The 20,629-nt window shown below is 38.7% G+C and overlaps 1 protein-coding gene across 1 annotated transcript in view; it reads left to right on the top strand.

Annotated features, from left to right (window-relative positions):
• The window catches only part of mink1 (misshapen-like kinase 1), a 30,733-nt gene that overhangs the window by 3,440 nt on the left and 6,664 nt on the right, over positions 1–20,629 (top strand). The window contains 27 exon segments of the mRNA XM_055044033.1: positions 1,783–1,848; positions 3,237–3,419; positions 3,509–3,619; positions 3,709–3,799; positions 3,877–4,007; positions 4,100–4,154; positions 6,663–6,741; positions 8,902–9,077; positions 9,182–9,251; positions 9,333–9,543; positions 10,926–11,033; positions 11,603–11,689; positions 12,989–13,162; positions 13,243–13,413; positions 13,700–13,811; positions 13,814–13,965; positions 14,074–14,153; positions 14,239–14,342; positions 14,496–14,587; positions 16,005–16,028; positions 16,361–16,512; positions 16,979–17,096; positions 18,574–18,690; positions 18,928–19,039; positions 19,372–19,521; positions 19,815–19,958; positions 20,379–20,513. Coding sequence (XP_054900008.1) covers positions 1,783–1,848; positions 3,237–3,419; positions 3,509–3,619; positions 3,709–3,799; positions 3,877–4,007; positions 4,100–4,154; positions 6,663–6,741; positions 8,902–9,077; positions 9,182–9,251; positions 9,333–9,543; positions 10,926–11,033; positions 11,603–11,689; positions 12,989–13,162; positions 13,243–13,413; positions 13,700–13,811; positions 13,814–13,965; positions 14,074–14,153; positions 14,239–14,342; positions 14,496–14,587; positions 16,005–16,028; positions 16,361–16,512; positions 16,979–17,096; positions 18,574–18,690; positions 18,928–19,039; positions 19,372–19,521; positions 19,815–19,958; positions 20,379–20,513 — 3,205 coding nt within the window.

Below are 20,629 nucleotides of genomic sequence, written 5' to 3'. Positions count from 1 at the left end.
ATTTACGCTGAACTTTTGACAATGTGATATCGGCTAATCAAAAAAAAAATCACACCAAATCTTTAGAGAATTAAGCTTTAGAAAAATTAAAATGTGTTTGTTTTAATTAAGCACTTTGTCAGCCTTTGTGTTTGAGTCTAATGACTGGAGAGTAGCTGTAACATTCTAAAATAAATTTAGAAAAAATAAATAATTTGACTGTTTTAGCCTTTATTTTTCTGAAGGATCTGTAAAGATTTTCTGTTTATTTCTTTTTCTAAATGTCGGCTAAATGATCAACTTACAGGAAATTTGATATTTACTTCCTTTAGGAGCTTCATTCCCTTTCTAAATGTTTTTTTTTTCTACTGCTAGCTTATCAAAGCTTTAGGTTACAGCACAATAAGCAGCTTCATTTATCTCCACTATTTTAACAATAAACATAATATGACCACGAATTATTAGCATTTATCTGTGGCCACCCTAGCTGAACACATTTCCCTCCCTTTTTCTTGTTGTTGTTTCATTCTTCTTCTTTTTTTTTTTCAAAGCTGATTTGCTTATGCTAATGTTTGAATATAAGTGTACCCTTCCCCTTCTTTTGGCTCATTCGTCTCATCCCACTCTCTGTGCCAGATGTGGGTGAAGCAGCCACCTCTGCCTCATCGCCCACTCTGTCATCACATTATTCCTTTCCATACCATCTTTCTCTTCCCTCCTGTTTTACGCCATATCTTTTCCTCTTTTGTATCTCTATTCATAAGATCCTTCAGAGTGTTTAACATAAGCTGAACTATCACCTTTAACACCCAATTCATGGTATTTTTTTCTCAAAACTATGATTTTGGTTTTTCACATCCGCCTCTGACCCTGAAGTGAAAATCCTCATTTTGAAGGTAGAAGGTCCATGATTGAAGATAGATGAAAGCAGGATAGGTCATGGTGTACATTTTAAACCCAAGGCAGCAGTTTTACCACCCACACATCTTCTTAAAGCCATATTGAAATTACATGAAAGTGGAACTGCTTGTCATTTTCTCTCGTCTCTAGGGAGAGGGGGTTGCATAATTTAGTCAAAGCAGCCTACTCGTTATTAGTGTCAGTGAAATATGTGTGCACAATGCAGAAATGTACATGGATCAAATCCAGAAAAGAAGGAAAATTCATGTGAGAATTTAGTTTTGTGTCTCATGTACTATAAAAAGTTGAATACACTGTGATTCTTTTCTTTATATTTAAAAAACAAATCCTAATTCAAGGCTTGTTGGTGGGAATAGAAAGGTTAGAGGATCTGTTTGCTGTAGAATGTTTTAATTCTAATTGACTTGAGAGCACAGAGCAGATATCATTTCATTTTATGCTATTATGCTAACAGCTGCGTGGTTAAGTGGAGAATGTACATCAAAGTTTACGGTTATATTCATACTCACAGGTTAGAAAATTAATAAAACATAGTTATCACTGGGCACGTTTATGACTGCATACAGCATCCTTATTGAAGCATTTATAAGAACAGGTGTTTGAGGATGTCTTTTTATTCACTCCTAAGAAACTCCTAAGAAGCCTTAGGAGTAACAAGGTAGCACACAACCTGTCAGTTAATGTATACATGTGGAGGACCTCTTAAAAAAAACTAAATGAACAAGTTTGATGCAAGTTTATTTGTTTTAATTGGAAAATTTTCTCTAGTAGGTGAAACCAAAAGAGCAAACTCAGTTGGCATTATTCGTACAGTAAGATTTTTTAAAATAATCTTTAGGTATTATGTCGTCTTTCTAATCCCAATGTGTCGTTCTTCCAAAGGATCCAGCAGGAATCTTTGAGCTGGTTGAGGTTGTCGGCAATGGGACGTATGGGCAAGTGTACAAGGTGAGCCATTGTGTTAATACATGGACGAATTTACAAGCACCTCTTGTGTGAAAACAGAAGTAATCAGAGCAAGCACAAATATTGGCACTGTTAAATGATCTTTCTAAAATAAATGTACTTGGAGCCTTTTTTTAACAAAAACTTTACTCATTTAGGCTGATCAGAAAACTCTCAAAATTTAAATTGGCAATCTACAACTTTCTGTTTTACTGGGGTATAAGTAAGACGTCACACAGACGCATTTTGTTTTTTACCCATATATCAATAAGGTTAGAGAAGGATCTACAACCATCTACAATAAATGAGTTGGTAATAAATGTTAAAAAAACAAAGATCTCCAATTCTCACTGTTGAAGAAAAACAGAAAGGAGTAGCATTTTGGGGTTGCTAAGTCTCCGTTACAACTATTGGACATTATCTACATGCCAGGCAGTTGACTTGGAGCCATGTCAAGGAAATGTCATTTTGTGTTGCAATTAGAAGTTGAAATGAGGAGTTTTGATTAGCTCTACTTGGACTTTAACTGGAACTGGGTGCTTTTAATAAATAAGATGAAGTTGTAGTTTTCTTAGGAACAAAAACTCTTAAGTGAATCTGATTTTTAGCAAATGATGGGGGGAAGCACTTAACTTATTCACTATTAATCATGGTGGGCGATCTGTGTGAATTTCTTTCTCTTCCAAAGTTTGTGGGCATTCATATTAGAGATGAATGAGAAATTTTTAACCAATTTTTAAATTTTTTTTATAACCAATCCCTGATGAATACTGCCAATGTTTTTCAAGCTGATTCTTGAAGTTGATTTTACAAATTTACATGACAAAAATGATGCATTGGTAACAAATGTTAAACAAGTTTCAGTTGAACAAAAAAAGAGATATTTACAAAAAAAAAAAGGACAGCAGTTGATGAAGAACAGGTACCGCTGTTCCCTCCCGCTCACAGTGAGACAGAGAAAGACCTTTAAACTGCAGATGCAGCTAAATTAAGCAATAAAAAAACAATAAAGACTGAAAATTTTCCTTTCACCCCATTAAATTCAGTCTTAAAACATTATCAGCCTCTTTCTGTCATGGAAGGAGAGGCAATGCAAGCTGTCAGGTGATCTCAAGTAGTGGTCCTGAGAGAGGTTTGACCACAGACCGACCCACCAGATCATGTCTGCACGACTGCTGTTAACAATCGTCACCCCACGTTGATGGTCACCAACCCAGCAACTTTTTTGCTAAATTTAGCAACATTTCAGTCAAAACGATCAGCCAAAATCAGAATAGGCAGGTTAGACTTTTTAAAAATTAGCGATCAACCAGAAAAATTCAACCACCGCACCCCTGTTCTCGAAGTACAACTGCAGAATGCGTTATGGATCCAACTTGTTCCTTACCCAGGGCCGTCATGTGAAGACAGGCCAACTGGCCGCCATCAAAGTGATGGATGTTACAGAGGAGGAAGAGGAAGAGATCAAAGCAGAGATCAACATGCTGAAGAAATACAGCCACCACCGCAACATAGCCACGTACTATGGTGCCTTTGTGAAGAAGAGCCCGCCAGGACACGATGATCAACTTTGGGTTTGTTTACATTTGTATCTGGTCCAGTGACATTATGAGAGCTTTTGTCATTAATCATGCTCTCGTAAAGCGTGTTTGCCTTTGAACAGCTGGTGATGGAGTTCTGTGGAGCCGGATCAGTGACTGACTTGGTGAAGAACACGAAAGGCAGCTCTCTGAAGGAGGACTGGATCGCTTACATCTGCAGAGAGATCTTAAGGGTGAGAAACTGTAGTTTTGACTGTTGGATCAATTATCCAGCAGCCTTTTCCTCTCACTGACCGTGATTGACTTCTTTGTTTGCAAACAGGGCCTTTCTCACCTCCATGCCCATAAAGTTATCCACAGAGACATCAAAGGCCAGAACGTGCTACTAACGGAGAATGCAGAGGTCAAGCTAGGTATGCTGCAATAAAGATACTGAGTTTGTTTTGCTTTAGTAGGTCTCACTGTACTGGTCTCAACCCTCTCAATGCAGTTGATTTTGGGGTGAGTGCTCAGCTGGACAGGACTGTGGGGCGGAGGAACACCTTCATCGGTACTCCTTACTGGATGGCGCCGGAGGTCATTGCCTGTGACGAGAATCCGGACTCCACTTACGACTTTAGGGTAACCGCAGAAAGGCTGTATTTATTATCAGTGCTTCTTTGCTGTGAAAATAAAACATTAACCAGAGGCACTATACGGCATTTATTTTACAGAGTGATATTTGGTCTTTGGGGATAACAGCCATCGAGATGGCAGAGGGAGCTCCTCGTAAGTGAATCTTCTCCATTGACTATAATTTTTTCATTCTACATGTATCTATTCAGCATTTGATAATTTTTCATAATTCTTAAAGCCAGCTCTGAAGACCTCATGAATGAGTGTGTTGTGCTTGCAGCCGTGTTGTCTGTGTCTTCAGATGGACAACTGACTCACTGTAATTAAGGTAGTGGAGTTGTGAGCTGGCAGTTGGCCTGTGGAGGCTGATGGCACATATTTCCATGGTTTATGAGGAGATCTCTGCTGGAAATCTGGTGCAGAATCAAAGATTGAGAGAATAGGGAAGTGTGGCTAATACGCTTGGTAAAGAATGTTTGAGTTAAACGTAGTAGCTTGTTTTGCGACATTTAACCAATTATCGCTTGTTTTCAGATGGATTTGTGTGAAGTTATTTTTTTAATCTGGGCTTAAAGGGTTAACTGTTGGCTTTGATTTGTTTTTAAATGGGGCAACTAATCTGCAAATCATAATAAATCTAACAGAAGACTGCTGTGGAAATCTGGGCCTGTCCGTTCCCATGCCAGGAATGGAATGTGTTGGGCATGGGATGATCTGATGAGCTGATGTAGTGATAACCCTCAGCAGACCCACTGTTGTTATGCTTCTGAAACAGTGGCTTTAAACCGTGTCCTGCTATGAAATCATCACCACCAGGAAAGTTCCTCTGATTCAGTTTTTTATGTCAGAGAGTAGAAAACACTTGAGTGTGTTGAGTGAGATTTTAGTTTTATGCCCCAAAAATATTTATCTACAAAATAGTAGAAAACTTTTACATAGAATAAACACCTGCTACAGTTAAAGTTATTCTTATAATTCCTATGTAAAACCCTTACGCTTTTAGAAAAGTACCCTGACGTTTGGATTAGTTGCCTCAATTGACTGATTATTGTTCCTGACATTTAGTCATTAATCATGCACCCCTTTGAATTTTCTTATCATACTGTTGAAAAATGGCTTTTTTTGCCCAGGGCGTTAAAGGGAGTCGCCTCCATTAGCACAGCTGTCTGACAGCTTGCAGCAACAGATCAGAGAGGGAGTTGTGTATATATTTGGAGAACGGCAGCAGAAAAGCCAGCATCATTATCGTTTGATGTTAAGATTCTTCTTTTATAATATTTGATTCTGTCTTGACAGTGATAAAATATATATTATATTTTCACACCTCAAATCTTATTGTTGGAATTGCTACTCTAATTTTTTTCCCGCTGTTGATTCCATAATATCAGCATTTAGTACCAACAGCTCCATACAGTAAGTATCTGAGCTGTGTTTGTGAGTTTTTGACGGTATGCTGTCTGAGGAATACCATTTATTTCCAAAAAGAAAAGAAATCCCTGTTTTTTCTCATTACTTTTTTGTTTTTCATAAACTTTCTTATAAAAAGTTCTGTGGAAATAAAATTAACTTACTCCTCCTACAGGCCAATCTCACCAAAAAAAAAAGTCTTTATTTCATTATAAGCATGTGGAATATTAGTAATGAAAAAGTTATTATAGTAACTGTAATGAGTTTATTTGGCTGAATCTCAAATCCAAATTAAAACTAAGAGTGTACACTAAACTATTTATTTTAGTTATTTATGAGAAATTATGAATGTTTCTATGATTTATTTTCCCGTCACTGATGGAGACACACAGCTCTGACAGACTGCTGCTATGAGTGACATGCAGCAGGGTATACAGGCCAACTGTCGAGCTGGTGTTGGTGTACAATTATAAATTATGCAGCATGTACTTACGCCATCATTCCAGTGACTGAAGTAGGTTAAAATGGTCCCTTCTATGAAATTCTTGTTTAATTATAGGAGCTGAAGCCATTTCCCAGCTTCTCACTTCATGCCTCAGTGTAAAACTTTAGGCATTTGACCTGTTAAGTTCTCTTGCAAATATCTTTTGTTTTTTGTGTTTGTGCTTGTAAACTAGAATAAGGATACATTTTTTTTCTTTTCTAAAGATGGTGCACTGTTTCTCCTTCTGTACTTGGATCCTCTCCACTGACAGGAAGTTGTTGTCAGCATGCAGTCAGTGGGTGATCCAGCCTTAAAAATGACATCTGAAGTTAGCTGGGATTCTTCCAGATTATTGCGGCCCTTCAAAACATGAAAGGGGAAACAAATCGGATTGCCTTTGACTGTGTCAGTCACGTTGCTCGTTTCCAAAAGACTGCATAATAGAAGCCTGTTTACTGTGAAACTGTGAAGCTAACCAGTCAGGTTTAGCTGCCTACCTACACTGGGAGCACAGTGACTCACAGTCCTTGCTCTTACATTGAGTGTAACAATAAGCCTGAGGCACCAGGAAAGATTGGGTAACAACAGCTGTAACCTTGTTTCAATGCAGAAAAAGCACATATAACGGTGCTTTAAGGTTATTTGCAAACTATGCAGAGTGAAAATAGTTTAACACAAAATGTATTTTGTTCTGCGTTCTAACTTTTTTTTTCCTTAGCTCTCAGCATGGTTAACAGGGATTTAAATCTTATAATCTTCTTTCTCTGTAGCTTTGTGTGACATGCATCCAATGAGGGCCCTCTTTCTGATTCCAAGAAACCCCCCTCCAAAGCTCAAGTCCAAGAAATGGTGAGTGTAAATTGTGTTTCTGTAGAGGACTGCATCTCCTTGCAAATTTAACTGACTGTTCAGATGTGCTTAGATAAAGTGATGGTGGCATTAATGTGCGTAGTGGTTTCAGATTTCTTCACTGTGGAGTTATTTGTTTCAATTCTTTGAGCTGAAATTAATCCAACAAATAAAGTAAATTGTAATGATGGGAAAGCGAAGACAGCGGTATAGAATGGTAATATAATAAAAGGCAGCCCTGCCTTTAATCACTTAGCAATGCAACAGTTAATTGGCTAAAACTCATTAGAAGAGAAGGGCATTAAAGTAAATGATCCTGAGTTGAGCAACAAAGGGCTACATAATTTGCAGAATGTCTTTCGAGACAAGCGAGCATGAGAAGGTTCAGAGATATTTAAGACTTAATTTCTCATTGTTTGTCCAGTCCTGTGTGTTTGCCTCTCCTATTTCTCTCTTTCTTCTCAGCAAGTGAACAATGTTCCCACAAGAGCCAATCTCTTGTGTTTCCTCTCCTGTTCTGATCATCAGAAACATTTTAGGATGCAGTGGCTAATATTTCAGAGAATTTGTTTGCTTACAACCACAAAATGGACTGCTAATTGTTGGCAAATTGGTTTGGAGTATTTAAATACTCAAACAGAACTCCAAAGTGTTCATTTCTCATTCCATATGTCACATTTGCGTCCTATAATGCCTACATCCAACATGTGAAAAGACTAATTACATAAACATAGTATGTATAAATGGAAGTGGTGCAAACACACATAGATGTTTTTATGAACTTCTCTGTCACAATCTATGAATATTGGTATTCTTACCAGGTTGCAGCTCTTAGTTATTTTTTCATATTGGCAACATTTTCACCCTGAGTTGTAAATTACAACTATTTGATCTCTTGTATGTTTAAAGGTCATATGCCATTTGTTAACCTTTCCTTATGCTCAGGCTTGTACTTCAGCGTAATTAAATAATTGCAGTGAGGAGGAGCAAATCATGAGAAATGTAATTTGGAGAGATGACAAATGGACAAATTCGAAAGAAGTTTGGCAAGAGCCCAGGTTCCCTGTTATTCAGAACCATTTGGTAGAATGCTACATTCTGGTAGCATTCACATAAAAAAATTTCTTCTTTGGTTTTCTTATTGTTGGCTAATGAGCACAGTCATAGGTCTGAATGTTTCCACCAGAATAGCCTGCTTAATGTAAACTGTAAATGTATACATTAGGAAGTAATACACTGATTGTGTAAATTAACTTTTCTCCACTCGATGTCTTACTTCATAACTTTGTAACTGACTTTGTGTTTTGGCCTTAAAAGTAACGTTTAGTTGATAACTACAGATGTAATGGATGTAAATTAAGCTAAAGTAGCGCCATATAATCAGACTGCACAATCTGTCAAACAGACTCGCCATCACTTGGATCAGATATTCCATACTTCATAGAAAATGATGCAGTTAAATCTAATTATCAAGGCTAAATTCGCAGTAGAAGTGTTATTGGCTTAATGGGATCTACAGACTTCAGTAGATTCTCTACTGAAAGTGGATACAAAGTCAAACTATACAGTAAAAGAAAGTATTTTCTTGTCTGATATGTGTAATTCTAACAAATTAGCTCTTGGTTGCCTTGGTGGTCTGGCTGTTGACTCCCTGCATCATCTTTCCTAACATCCACAAATTCCTGTTAAAAAGTAGATCTCAATTGAAAAAGTAGTCCTACATAAACTCTTGTTATTGATGATACATTTTTAGACAAACTGATAGGACAGAGGATGCAAAAATAGTTATGTATTAAACTTTACAGATCCAAATGATGCATCATCCATATGTGGCACTAATTTTCCATTTTTAACCGAAGCGTTGCTATTTTTTTAAAATTGCCTATTTGGATGGAAGATTGTGCCTAATATAAATTTTAAACTTTCAATATTTGTTTAATGGATCTAAGATATATTTTCCCCTCTTAGTGTGCTTCTTCAAAGCAAAAAAAAAATTATTTTACTTTTGCAAAAGGAGTTTCCAGAGCTTACACAAATTCCCAGACGATCCAACAGTGTCCTTACAGTCCCGTTACAGTTCAAAGAGTAATATTCTGGTTATTACATGCCTTCCTTGTGCCCAGAGGGATTGTCATTCTTTGATTTTACTTTTCCTCCCAGGTCAAAGAAGTTTATCGACTTTATAGAAGGCTGCCTCGTCAAGACGTATCACAGCCGGCCCAGCACAGAGCAACTGCTCAAGCATTCGTTCATCAGAGACCAGCCCACAGAACGTCAGGTCCGAATTCAGCTCAAAGACCACATTGACCGCACACGCAAAAAGAGGGGAGAGAAAGGTAAAGAGAAGAGACTAAAGGATCATAAAGTGCATCTTGTGTTGCTTTTCAGAAGCAATTTTTGCTTCAGATTTTATTTGTCTTTATTGTTGATCACCCGACAGAAGAGACAGAGTACGAGTACAGCGGCAGTGACGAGGAGGATGAAAATCGTGGAGACGATAGAGAATCAAGGTAACGATTTGATCATTTCTGTTCAGTCTGCCAGTCTAAGTTTTGCAAATGTCCATCCATAATTTAAATTTTGATCATCAGTTCCATCCTCAACGTGCCTGGTGAGTCGACCCTGAGGCGGGACTTTCAGCGGCTGCAGCAGGAGAACAAGGAGCGCACGGAGGCCCTCAAGAGGCAGCAAGCCCAACTGGCCGCCCAGCGCCGAGACCCTGAGGAACACAAGAGGCAGTTGCTGCATGACCGACAGAAACGCATTGAAGAGCAGAAGGAACAACGGCGCCGACTCGAAGAGGTACGGCCCAACTTTTTATCCCTAGTGTTTCACTAAATCGTATATTCTGTTCTTTGATAATTCATGTGGCTTTATACTATCAACCCACCTGTTTAGAGTCACCTTTGATTCGTTGATCAGCATACAAGGTGTATTTGCTTATGCATGTTTCATTATTATATGATGTTTTGTGATGTAAAACACTTTGAACTGCCTTGTTGCTGAAAAAATATGCAATACAGATAAACTTTGACCTTTGTAAGCAGAACTATCAATATTTCTGTGCATTACTGAGATTTGAGAAAATACACTTTGATTGTAGACAAATCTAATCAGGCACCTATTCAGAGGGTCTCTACATGCTAAAATTAATTTAAAAGAAATTTACTTAACATTAATAACACAAGGTTCAACAATATATTTGCATTTGCTCTATTTACTACTCATTTAATTTCTTGTCTTTTTATCAGAGCTCACCAAGAAATCAGCATCGTTCCCCAACACTTTCTTTTTTTTCTTCTGTATGCATTTATAAGTTAGTGTCAGTAGGAACATTTACTACATTCAATTTAAGAACTAGAAACAAATACCAGTAGAAATAACATCACTGGTCAAAACACTTTAACTACACTTTAAGCTACATTTTAAAAGTTAATAAAGCTTCCATGCTTAAATTACTAGCTAAATATAGCTAAGATTTTGACATGTCATAACCACAAATTCAATTTTTTGTCGATAGATCAGTACAGTTACTAATAATCCATGAAGAGCTCTAATCAAGTATTATAGTTCATCTAATATGCTAACTTCAGGAGAAATTGAATTTTGTGTTTTTATTAACTATAAGCTATAATAAGTAAGATGAGAAAGAAATGCTTGAAATACACAATTTTTTAAAATTCATCAGGAGATTATTTATTTATTCACATTACATGCATTTAGTGAAACTTACATAATTTCTCTGAATTTTCTTAAATAAACAAATCACCATGCAGACATAAGAGAAAAAAATGAAAATAGATAAATAAATAAAATAAAAAAAAAATGTATACATATATAATAAGTGGGTGGCATTGGGGAGATAAAAGGTAATATTTTACTTTTTGCTTAGTCACATGATGGATACATAATTGTTTTAATGAATGCTGATTCACGTTTTAAATTATTCAAATAAAATATATTCCAATCTATTGTGATGCACATGTAAAACAAGTCAGGTTTTCACAGAACAAATCGTGGTTTTACTAAAAGATGTTTGTAAATGTGAGTCAGTTCTTTTATTGATTTTTCTCCGACTCTTTACAGTCGAAAGTTGTTGTTTTTCCCTTCCCTAAGCAGTCTAATTCATCTGTGCAAGCATAACCCTCTGCTCATTTCTATCCTTCCTGTCACCTCTCTCCCAGCAACAGAGAAAAGAGCGAGAGATGGTGAGGCAGCAAGAAAAAGGCCCCCATCGGAGACTCGACGATATGAGACGGGAGGAAGACAGGAGGATGGCAGAGAGGGAGCAGGTAACCAACCGCAGCAGAAGCAGAGCTGCGCCCGGCCAATCAGGAGAGGGTGGGGCGTGTCCGCCGGCAGCGATGTGCTAGTTGCACTGGTGGTGAAATTCCGTGAGAGGGTTGCCATAGCAGCAGGGATCTAAATTAGTGTATTTACTCAAAGATGAGATTTCAGTGGGTGAGCTCTCTGCGTCTCTCCATTTCCAGTCTATCCTCGACGGCATCAGAGTCTGGCATCAGAGCAAGATCATCTTTTTAGTGTTGCAAACTTCACCAAATTCACACTGACCTCCTGGATATCTGAATGATGCCTTGCAGCTTATCACATTCTCTGTGTAGTGCTTGCAATTTCATATTTGATATAATCTGTATCTTTTATCCACAAAGGCGCAGCAGCAGCAGCTGTTCTGCTGAAATAATCAGCAGAATCTTTGACTTTTATCAAGTCATCTCTTGCTTTTGCTTGCTGGAATGATATTGTGTAATCTTCTATCTGTGTTTATTTTCCATTCCTCTCCCACATCATTTCCTTCTCTTGTGCCACCACCTTTCCTCTGTGCCCCCTTACCTCGCTGCAGGAGTTTATCAGGCACAAGTTAGAAGAAGAGCAGCGGCAGCTAGAAATCCTTCAGCAGCAGTTGCTTCAGGAGCAGGCGCTCCTTATGGTAACTAGTCATTACCAATGCTTAATCACTTCCTCATTTGCTTGCAGACATTTTCTTCTAGATTACTTTGAGTTATTAAAACTGAAATGAACTTCTGTATTAGTGTGGTTTGCTTCCATTTATGTCAAATCTGCTGTTTATCTCAAAAAGACTTCTATTTACCCAAATTTTCTGAAGAGGTTTGTCCACTTTTGGTTTAGAAGTGTCTTTTTGCTTCGTTTCGAAGTGCTACCATCTCTGCATCTCTGTCTTCAGATTGCTATTGTGGTGCGTAGGAGTTGCTGTCATTAAAAATGAATCTTTGTTTCAGTTTAGAAAGGACATTAGTCAAAAGCGAGTACGCATGAGGCTGATGCATATTAAGTTGTACCTGAAATTATTGAATCCTCCTCCACAAAACAAGTTTATTGGCAATAATGTAGAAATTTCCGGTGCTTTTTCCGCAAACAGATAACAGAAGAACAGCTTAGTCATTAAAATACCATAATTTAATATACATTCAACACTGTGTACAGGCACAGCCTGACGTTGGATGAGGGATGCTGTGGGACAGCTTTGCTACATCTGGTACAGAAAATAGTCTAGAAATGTAATCTACTCTGTAAAGGAGTCCAAAGTTTAGCTGTCATTAGACCTTCCAATAGGAGAATGATGTCAAGATTATCTCAGAGTTCACAAATGTTTGTCCTCAAAAGAACAGCAGTTATTAAAATTGGCCTTTTGTGTTGAATTTTGAAAGAAAAGGGAAACAAGATGGGAATGCTGGACACTTTAGATCTGTGACTGAGATGTTAAGGCTGCCATGACGCACAGATCAATAAATGCTTCTTAAATTAGATTTTTTTTTTTTTGGGTGCTTTTTCTGAAGTCAATTTATTGAAATTTGATACTCATGCTGAAATGATCAATTGAAAACAAGACAAGACGCACACTTTTCAAAAGTAAAGAGAAACATGAATATTGTGAATCACAAAATGAGTCTGTGCATGCTACCTTTTTGAGAATATGAATGTGTCCTGTATGTTTATAGTTTCTTGATGAGAGAAAAAAAAAGCGCTTGGAGAATTTCAATGTCTCAACTTTAAATTGCTCAGTTTCACCCAAAGCACTGGAGCTTTTATATTTCTGTTGTTGCTTTTAGTTATCAAAAATGCTTCCAACTCATGATAAGTTAATGGACTCTCAGACATCATCAGCAGATACCGTAATTCATATAGCAAAATGGGAGTTATCACATTCCTGATTTGTAAAGCATTAGTCATATGCCTCGTTTTCACCGCTGTGCCTTGCCTTCCTCAGGAGTATAAGCGAAAGCAGCTGGAGGAGCAGCGGCAGTCGGAGCGGCTGCAGAGGCAGCTGCAGCAGGAGCATGCCTACCTGGTGTCTCTGCAGCAGCAGCAGGAAAAGAAACCCCAGCTTTATCACTATAACAAAAACCTGGAGCCCAACAACAAACCCACCTGGGCCCGAGAGGTTTGGTTTTGTGTTTTTGAAAGTGTTAGCATGCCGCTAGAAAAGACTCCAAATCAAATCTCTTGTTTTCTTTACTGCAGGTGGAGGAACGAAGTAAACTAAACAGACAAGGGTCGCCGAAAATCTGCACCACCGTGTCTGACACTGCCATCCAGTCGCGCTCGGACTCCATCAGTCAGTCGGGAATGGTCCAGTCTGCACAAACGCCTCCAATGCAGAGGCCAGTTGAACCCCAAGGTGGCCAAGGAAAGGTGTGTGGCTTAAATATGTGGTATAATAAAACCTTGCAGAAGCACTAATATTTCTCAGTCTTGACTGCCTCACACTTGATATCTGGGCTGCTTTATTCATGCGTTTCTATCTTTACTCTCTTTTCTCTTTACATCTTTCTGTTTTCCCATTAAAACTGATACTTTCTACCAACCCCATCCATGCATTTCTCTTCACTTTGACCTACATCTTGGACTATCTTGGGTGCTGCTCCTTGCATTTGGCTGCTGCTCCCGCCTGGCGTTCTGCTGCTCCTGCCCTCTGCAGTTCCAGATGGCTCACTTGGTTCCACTGAAGCCTTACGCTGCCCCTGTCCCTCGCTCTCAGTCCCTCTGTGACCAGCCAACTAAGAACATGTCCGCCTTCCCCACCCAGGACCCCTCCCTCGCCCCACACCCCGCCCCATCCACTCCAGAGAGCTTGTACGTCAGAACTCGGATCCCACTTCTGAAACCCCGGGGCCGCAGTTGCATCAGATCAGGGAGGATCGCGGCCCGTGGATCCGGCTGCCAGATGTCGAGCTCCCACCCAAGGTAAAATCCAACACCTGAACTTCATCTAGCATTTGAAGAATTAAACAGAATATATTAACTCAAAAGGACTCTTTTTAAAATAAAAACACATCTTGCTGTTGCTGTCAGATTCCTCAGAGAACTGCATCCATTGCCACGGCTCTTAACACCAACCTTACCTCTGGCATTAGGCATCCTGTAAGAGCCAGGTACTGATCTCAATATATATTATTTTGCAAATTAAATCATTGTAAACTACGGTTAGTTATTAACTTTAGATTACCTTCATGGCAGCAATCCAGATCTCAGCCGCAATGATCGCTGGGAGAGAGGAGATGGTCTGAGCATCATACCTGGTCTGCCCCAAACTGGCTCTCTAGAGAGGCATCGCATCCTCAGTGAGTCCCGTGACCGACGACGTTTGCAATACATTTTATCACATAAAATCTCAATAAGATACATTGACGTTTTGCATGACAAAATGTGAAACAGTTGAAGTTGCATGGATACAGGTTTGCGAGGGACCCTGACGCCTCTATATTCCTCGTCAGGTACCTCCAAAATGGATTCACCGGTTCTCTCCCATGAAAGTCGCCATAAGCCGGGGGAGTCCCGTACATCCTCTCGTCCTGGGCGACCTGCTGTACGTCTTTTTCTTTTTGTTTTGTTTTCTCTTCTGTTGCATCATATTAACTATTTTTCAAATTGTTTATGAAAGTGTGTTGACTGGAGGCACAACTGTGTTAAATTAGGGTTGTAACAGCACACGATTAGCTCCAAGCAGTGGAAGCAAAAAGTGGCCTCTACAACTTTGTTAGAACTGGTAACTTGAGAAGATCAATGTTTATGTTTTTTAATAAAACTCCTTAAGGAATTTAAATACTTTTTATTCTCGAATCGACGAAAGAGCTCAGCTGTTCAGACATCACCTCTGGTCAGAGGCCCAGTCAGGACAGTAGCAGTATGTTGTTGCTGCTGTACAGCATTTGGGACTGGTTGGTTGTTACAGGCAGCTGGATTTGATCTTTAGCAGATTTTTTTTTATGTTTCAGTGAAATTTACCTTCAGATCAGTAACTCATTGAAGCGCAGAATGAGCGATGCGTCTTACTCCTGTTGAAAAATGGGACAAACTTTTGCTCTGGTTTATTTTTCTCTCTCCGTTGAAGCTGCATTACCAAATGGTAATGGTGTTTAGTGACAACTGGAATTCCTCTGTTCAATGTTGGTGTCACTTTTTATACTACAATGCACTGCGTGCTTAGTTCACCTCAAACATTCTGCATGTGTTGAGGTATAAAGCAGCGCTGTCTTTGTTTGGTAGGCGTGTGCTGTACCTGATATTTACAGTAGGAATACTCGCGCTGTTACACTCCTAATGTTAATGCAACTGAAAGACCGCTGCCATTGACAAGCAGTCATAACACGAATAACACAAATTGACAGACATTTTACTTGTATTGGCAATTCACCAGTTGCTTAAAGCACGTCTAAGGGGAATTACAGAAAGCTTATTCACAATTGAAAATGGCCTTTCAGGCACAAACCGATTGCCATTAATTGAACCCCAGTGCTAGTCTTAAACGGTTTCTCACGTTTTGATGTAGCATTTAAATCCAGGAATATGTGTACACTTGTGTTTTGGTGAATGTTAAAATGTTAAGCATCTCTTCCAACTTTTCTCCTGCATGATTTTCTCAGGTTCATCTTATGCTGCGTCTGGCAAACTGCAGTTTGTGCTACATCAATATAAAACTAAACACATGTACATTGAAATACAGTTTTTATTTCAGCTAAATCCAGCTATACTCTCTACATGCAGTGTGACATTTCTGTTTGGTGGAAGAACATGCTTTGAAGAACAGTATTGCAGAAAGTACTTTGTGTGATACTGTCTGAATAAATCGATGCTTTAGCATTCCCAGACTGATGAAGCAATCACTGCTACCATGATGCATGTATGAGAGAAAGAAGTGCTTACTTTTACACAGTGGGCACCTTTTCTGTCACAGCTCACATTTCTCATCTTAACTCTCTTGTTTGTTGACTTCGAATGTGCAGAGCTACAAGAGGGCTATAGGGGAGGTTAGTAGCACTGTGTCCATGTGTTGAGCAAGGCTTTGAAATTATGCATGCATTTGTTTTCCTTCACTTTTTAATGTTCATGCAGATTTGATTAAACGGCCGACGTTTTTTCTTCATCAACTGTAATATTGCGATCCTAATGGCATGTTCTGTTGCACTCATTTATTTTCTCAATGTTGTTTTTCTTGTTGATGATCCTGTAATGTCTGTTTTCTTTTCACACATTGATCACTGTTGTGTGAGCACGTGTGTGTTGTTTGCTTGTTTGTTCCTTGCTAGAATATTCTGTTTTAAGTGCCTTTTGTAAGTAAATTGTGACGTCGTGTGTGCAGGACCACGGGCTGTACGCTAAGGAGCGTACTGAGGAGCCACCGCGCCCCCCTGTCAAGGCCAATGATTACTCCTCATCTTCAGAGAGCAGTGAGAGTAGTGAAGAAAGTGAGAGCGGCGAGGGACCCGAGGAGGAGGAGAGCCCGACTGATCGGTAATGAAAGTGTTAACACAAATATTCCTGATTATTCAAGACGCAACAAACTGCTAGGGATGATCCTATCTGTTCTAAGGTAAGATCTAGGGGTGTTGTTCAAAGTTACTATTTTTTAATTATTTGCTTTGAAGTCCTTTACTAAACTTAATACCAAATACACCAGCGGAGCTACTTGTTGTGAGTTTTAGTAGATCTAAACCTTTCTGTGAACACGACTTCCAAAACTGGCCTTGCACGTTTTCATTTAAAAAAAATGTTTTTCTTTCAGAATCTAACTATTTTTCACCTTTTATGATGACTTTGAAAGCATAGTTGCACGATTCCTGTCTGCTGATACTATAAAAGAGTAACAAAACAGGACGGTGGATAGCTCATCCTGTTCAGGACATGTCTATTTTATGGTAATTGTATTCACTTGCCTTCCGGCTTCATATCTTCCTCATCATGTTTCTCTTTTATCCAGCCACAGAGATGCAGACAGTGATTCAGTCAACACCATGGTGGTTCATGAAGATGAGGGTGAGGTGGGAGAAGGAGAGCAAGCTGAAGGATACGGGGATCAGACCATGCTGGTTCAGAGAGTGAGTCACCTCTACATGCACTGGTGTTTAAAACGCATCTCAGTGTTTCTTTTTCACCAGTGCAAAACCGATGATATTTAGAAACTAAGAAAAATTACTGTATTTGTTTTGCTGTCATTTCTTTCTAAACGGGCATTTTAAACTTTTGTCAAACTCCTCCATTTCGCCCTAAGCTCCCCTCTGGCCAAACACTGTTACGTTGTCAGCTGAAGTATTGTGGAGATATCTGTAGAGACAACCATGACAGGAGACATCTTCCAGATGACTCCTAATGGGATGAATGCTGTGAAGAGCATTTGTATTCATGTCCGTTTGAATATGCATTACCGGTGTCATTTGCACCAAGTTGCATTGATACTTAATATAATTGGAAAGTAAGGTTTGTTTATCAAATGCAGTGGCTTCACTCTATAGGTTTTATATGATTTAGGTCTCGGGATTTCTGTTGATTTGGTTTTATGTTTTGCAATATTATTTCTGAAAAACTCAATGACGGCACATTTTCAGCTTACAAGAACAGCTCACAATGTTTTCTTTTTTAACATCCTGGTGTTTGAAAGAGCTCATGAGTGCTTGCACTCAATCAGGGCTCCCAGGCATTTCAAAATAGAAACAGGCCTGCAGCATTTGTTACCATAGTTAAGACTTGGTCTCATCTGACTGAAGCACACAGTTCCAGTTAAATTCCCTTTAGCTTCTTCTTGAGAACTGCTTGCCATGTAGATTGTGTATAATCTACATGGCAGGTTTGTTTTTGAGTATAGGAAGTCACTCTTTGCTTCCAGGGTTTTTCTTTTCCACCTTTCCATCTCGCTCACTGTTTGTAAGAGTAAGATGCACGAGTCCTCGCCCAGCCTAGTGGCTTTCATGCCCAGTATTTCATGTCAAATTTAGAACTAACTACAAGAAATAGAAAATTATTGATTACTTGTTTATGTTTCCTAAAATGTTACCTTCAAAGCCAGAGTATTTGCTTTGTTTGATTTTCTCTCTAAAAATATAAATTTTCCTGTTCAGCCATTTATTGTGAAAATGAAAAACTTTGCTCATAGGTTTGGTTCATGTAATTTTGGGGAACATCACATACAGTTTGTGTTGTTCCCCAACATGAAGTTAATGTAACTTTTTATCTGGCAAGCATTTTAGATTTGGTGTATTTCAAAATTTATCTTTTACTTTCTTTAAAACATTTACATTTTGTGCTCAAGTTTTTCTAATTGAAAAGAATTTTGACTTCTAAAAGTCCCTTTTCAAATCACAGATGGTAATTTTAGGGAATACTTTATAGGTTTGTCAAATTATAAAGACGCATGTGTTTCTGATTCTCACATTTGGTACAATATTTAGGCTTTAGGTCGCTAAGTGGTTAGCTTATTTCTAGCTGAACATGTCATACTTGGTTGCAGCACAATAGCCCAGATTCAAATCTGTGGCGTCATCATTACATAACGAATTGTGTGTTTGTTTTACCTGGAAGACCCCAGAGAAGAGGAGCCATAACGGATACACTAACTTGCCAGATGTGGTGCAGCCCTCCCACTCTCCCACAGACTCAGCCTCTCACTCCTCCCCAGGGAAGGACTCTGTTTATGATGCAAGTTTCACTGATTCTAAGTATATCAGTCCTCAATCCGTGGGTTATTTTTATATCTGCTATGTATGCCATCATGTCAGGCATGAAATGTTCATCAAACATCGTTAGTTCAATACGTTAGTTGTCTTTGTAAAGTGATAAAGGCAGTAAAATTACATGTATACTGTGTGTATAAAATATTAAAAATTCAATTTCTGTTGCCTTAATGTGGAAATAACGAGAACATTTTCAATCCAGTATCAATCCAGGGGTTTGGTGAAGGCATCTGGCAAGTCTTCCTTCACCACCTTCGTGGATCTTGGCATGTATCAGTCACCAGGTGGTACAGGGGACAACATGTCAATCAGCGGTGAGTGACGAGCTTTTCAAACGTCCCAGAGCATCTGCTCAGTGTAAATGTTGACCCATTAATATTGCAGCCACAATGGTTTGTTTGTTTGTTTGTTAAACCTGACTTCTTCAAGACATTTATAAATTGTAAAATTAGTTTCAGCATGTGTTTAGTCTGTATACATTTGCAGCAGTATTCAACCCTAGTCTGTTGTGCAGCAAAAATATTCTGGGGGGAATCACATATACAGTTCTGTTGTTTTGGTTTTATGCAAATGCCATTTGAAAAAATTAATATATTGAAAGTGATCATTAGTGAAAACAATCCATTCCTGTGTTTTTGCTCTCTAGGCTCCAGATTTGAGCAGCTGAAGATGGAAGTGAGGAAGGGATCCATGGTGAATGTCAACCCTACCAACACGCGCCCTCCTAACGACACGCCTGAGATCCGCAAGTACAAGAAGAGGTTCAACTCTGAGATCCTCTGTGCTGCACTTTGGGGTAAGGATAAAAATCACACTGTTCGGTTACAAAAAGAGCTAAATAACAGATTCAAGGAAATACAAAAAGAAAAATGCATTTCGATAAATTATAAGCATAGTTAACCACATAAGCCTGCTCTAGTTTTTGTTTCAAAGGTGACCAATATACAGTTTATTTGCAGTAAAGAACAAAAGTAAATAGAAAAACATGAATTCTACTGTTATTTTTAGTTGAGGCTACAAGAACGATAGTATTAGAATGTTTTTCACACCCAGTCTTAGTTATTTATCGGTCCATGTGTTTGTCTATAGGTGTGAACCTGCTGGTGGGCACAGAGAACGGCTTAAAGCTGCTGGACCGCAGTGGCCAAGGAAAGGTTTACCCACTCATTAACTCCCGTAGGTTCCAACAAATGGATGTTCTGGAGGGCCTCAACCTGCTCATCACAATATCAGGTACACTGACTTCAGCTGGCGTTCTGTTTGGGTTTTAATAATTAACTTTGGGAGCAAAAAACTCATAATTTTCCATTAGAATAGGAAAATGCTAATAAAATGGTGCATAATGCAGGTTTTGTGTGGTTTGATGTTGCTCTTCAAAAGAAAACAATTTTTTTTAAATATCACTTGAAAATTATGTTATTGGAAGATTAATATTTGAACACCAACTTTGGCCAACACCAAGTCTTAAAAAAATGCAAATATAAAAAAAAAAACCTGAAATAAATAAGCAATGCTAAGCCTGGTGGGGGCACAAGTAAAGTTTGTGGCTTGCCAGACTTATAATACACTGATTGAAACCCTGATGTAATTTTGTTTCTTGAGCTAATCACAACATTTAGCATCTTTTTGATCAAGTTCTCCTTGTTGTTTAAGGCAAGAAGAACAAGGTGCGTGTGTATTACCTGGCATGGCTGAGGAATAAGATCCTTCACAATGACCCGGAGGTGGAAAAGAAGCAAGGCTGGACCACTGTGGGAGAAATGGAGGGCTGTGTTCACTACAAAGTGGGTAAGTTTCATCCATGTCAGCCATCTTTCCTCCTGAGAAATGATGGTGACCTTAGGCGGCGCCGGGTGGTTAACCTGGTGAAATGAAGGCTAATTAAAATAAATGAATGAATTATT

Source organism: Poeciliopsis prolifica, unplaced genomic scaffold (genome assembly GCF_027474105.1).
Source record: "Poeciliopsis prolifica strain line A6 unplaced genomic scaffold, Auburn_PproV2 SCAFFOLD019, whole genome shotgun sequence".
NCBI lineage: Eukaryota > Metazoa > Chordata > Actinopteri > Cyprinodontiformes > Poeciliidae > Poeciliopsis > Poeciliopsis prolifica.
The sequence above is the reverse complement of the archived record's forward strand: the minus strand, read 5'-3'. Positions and strand labels throughout refer to the sequence as shown.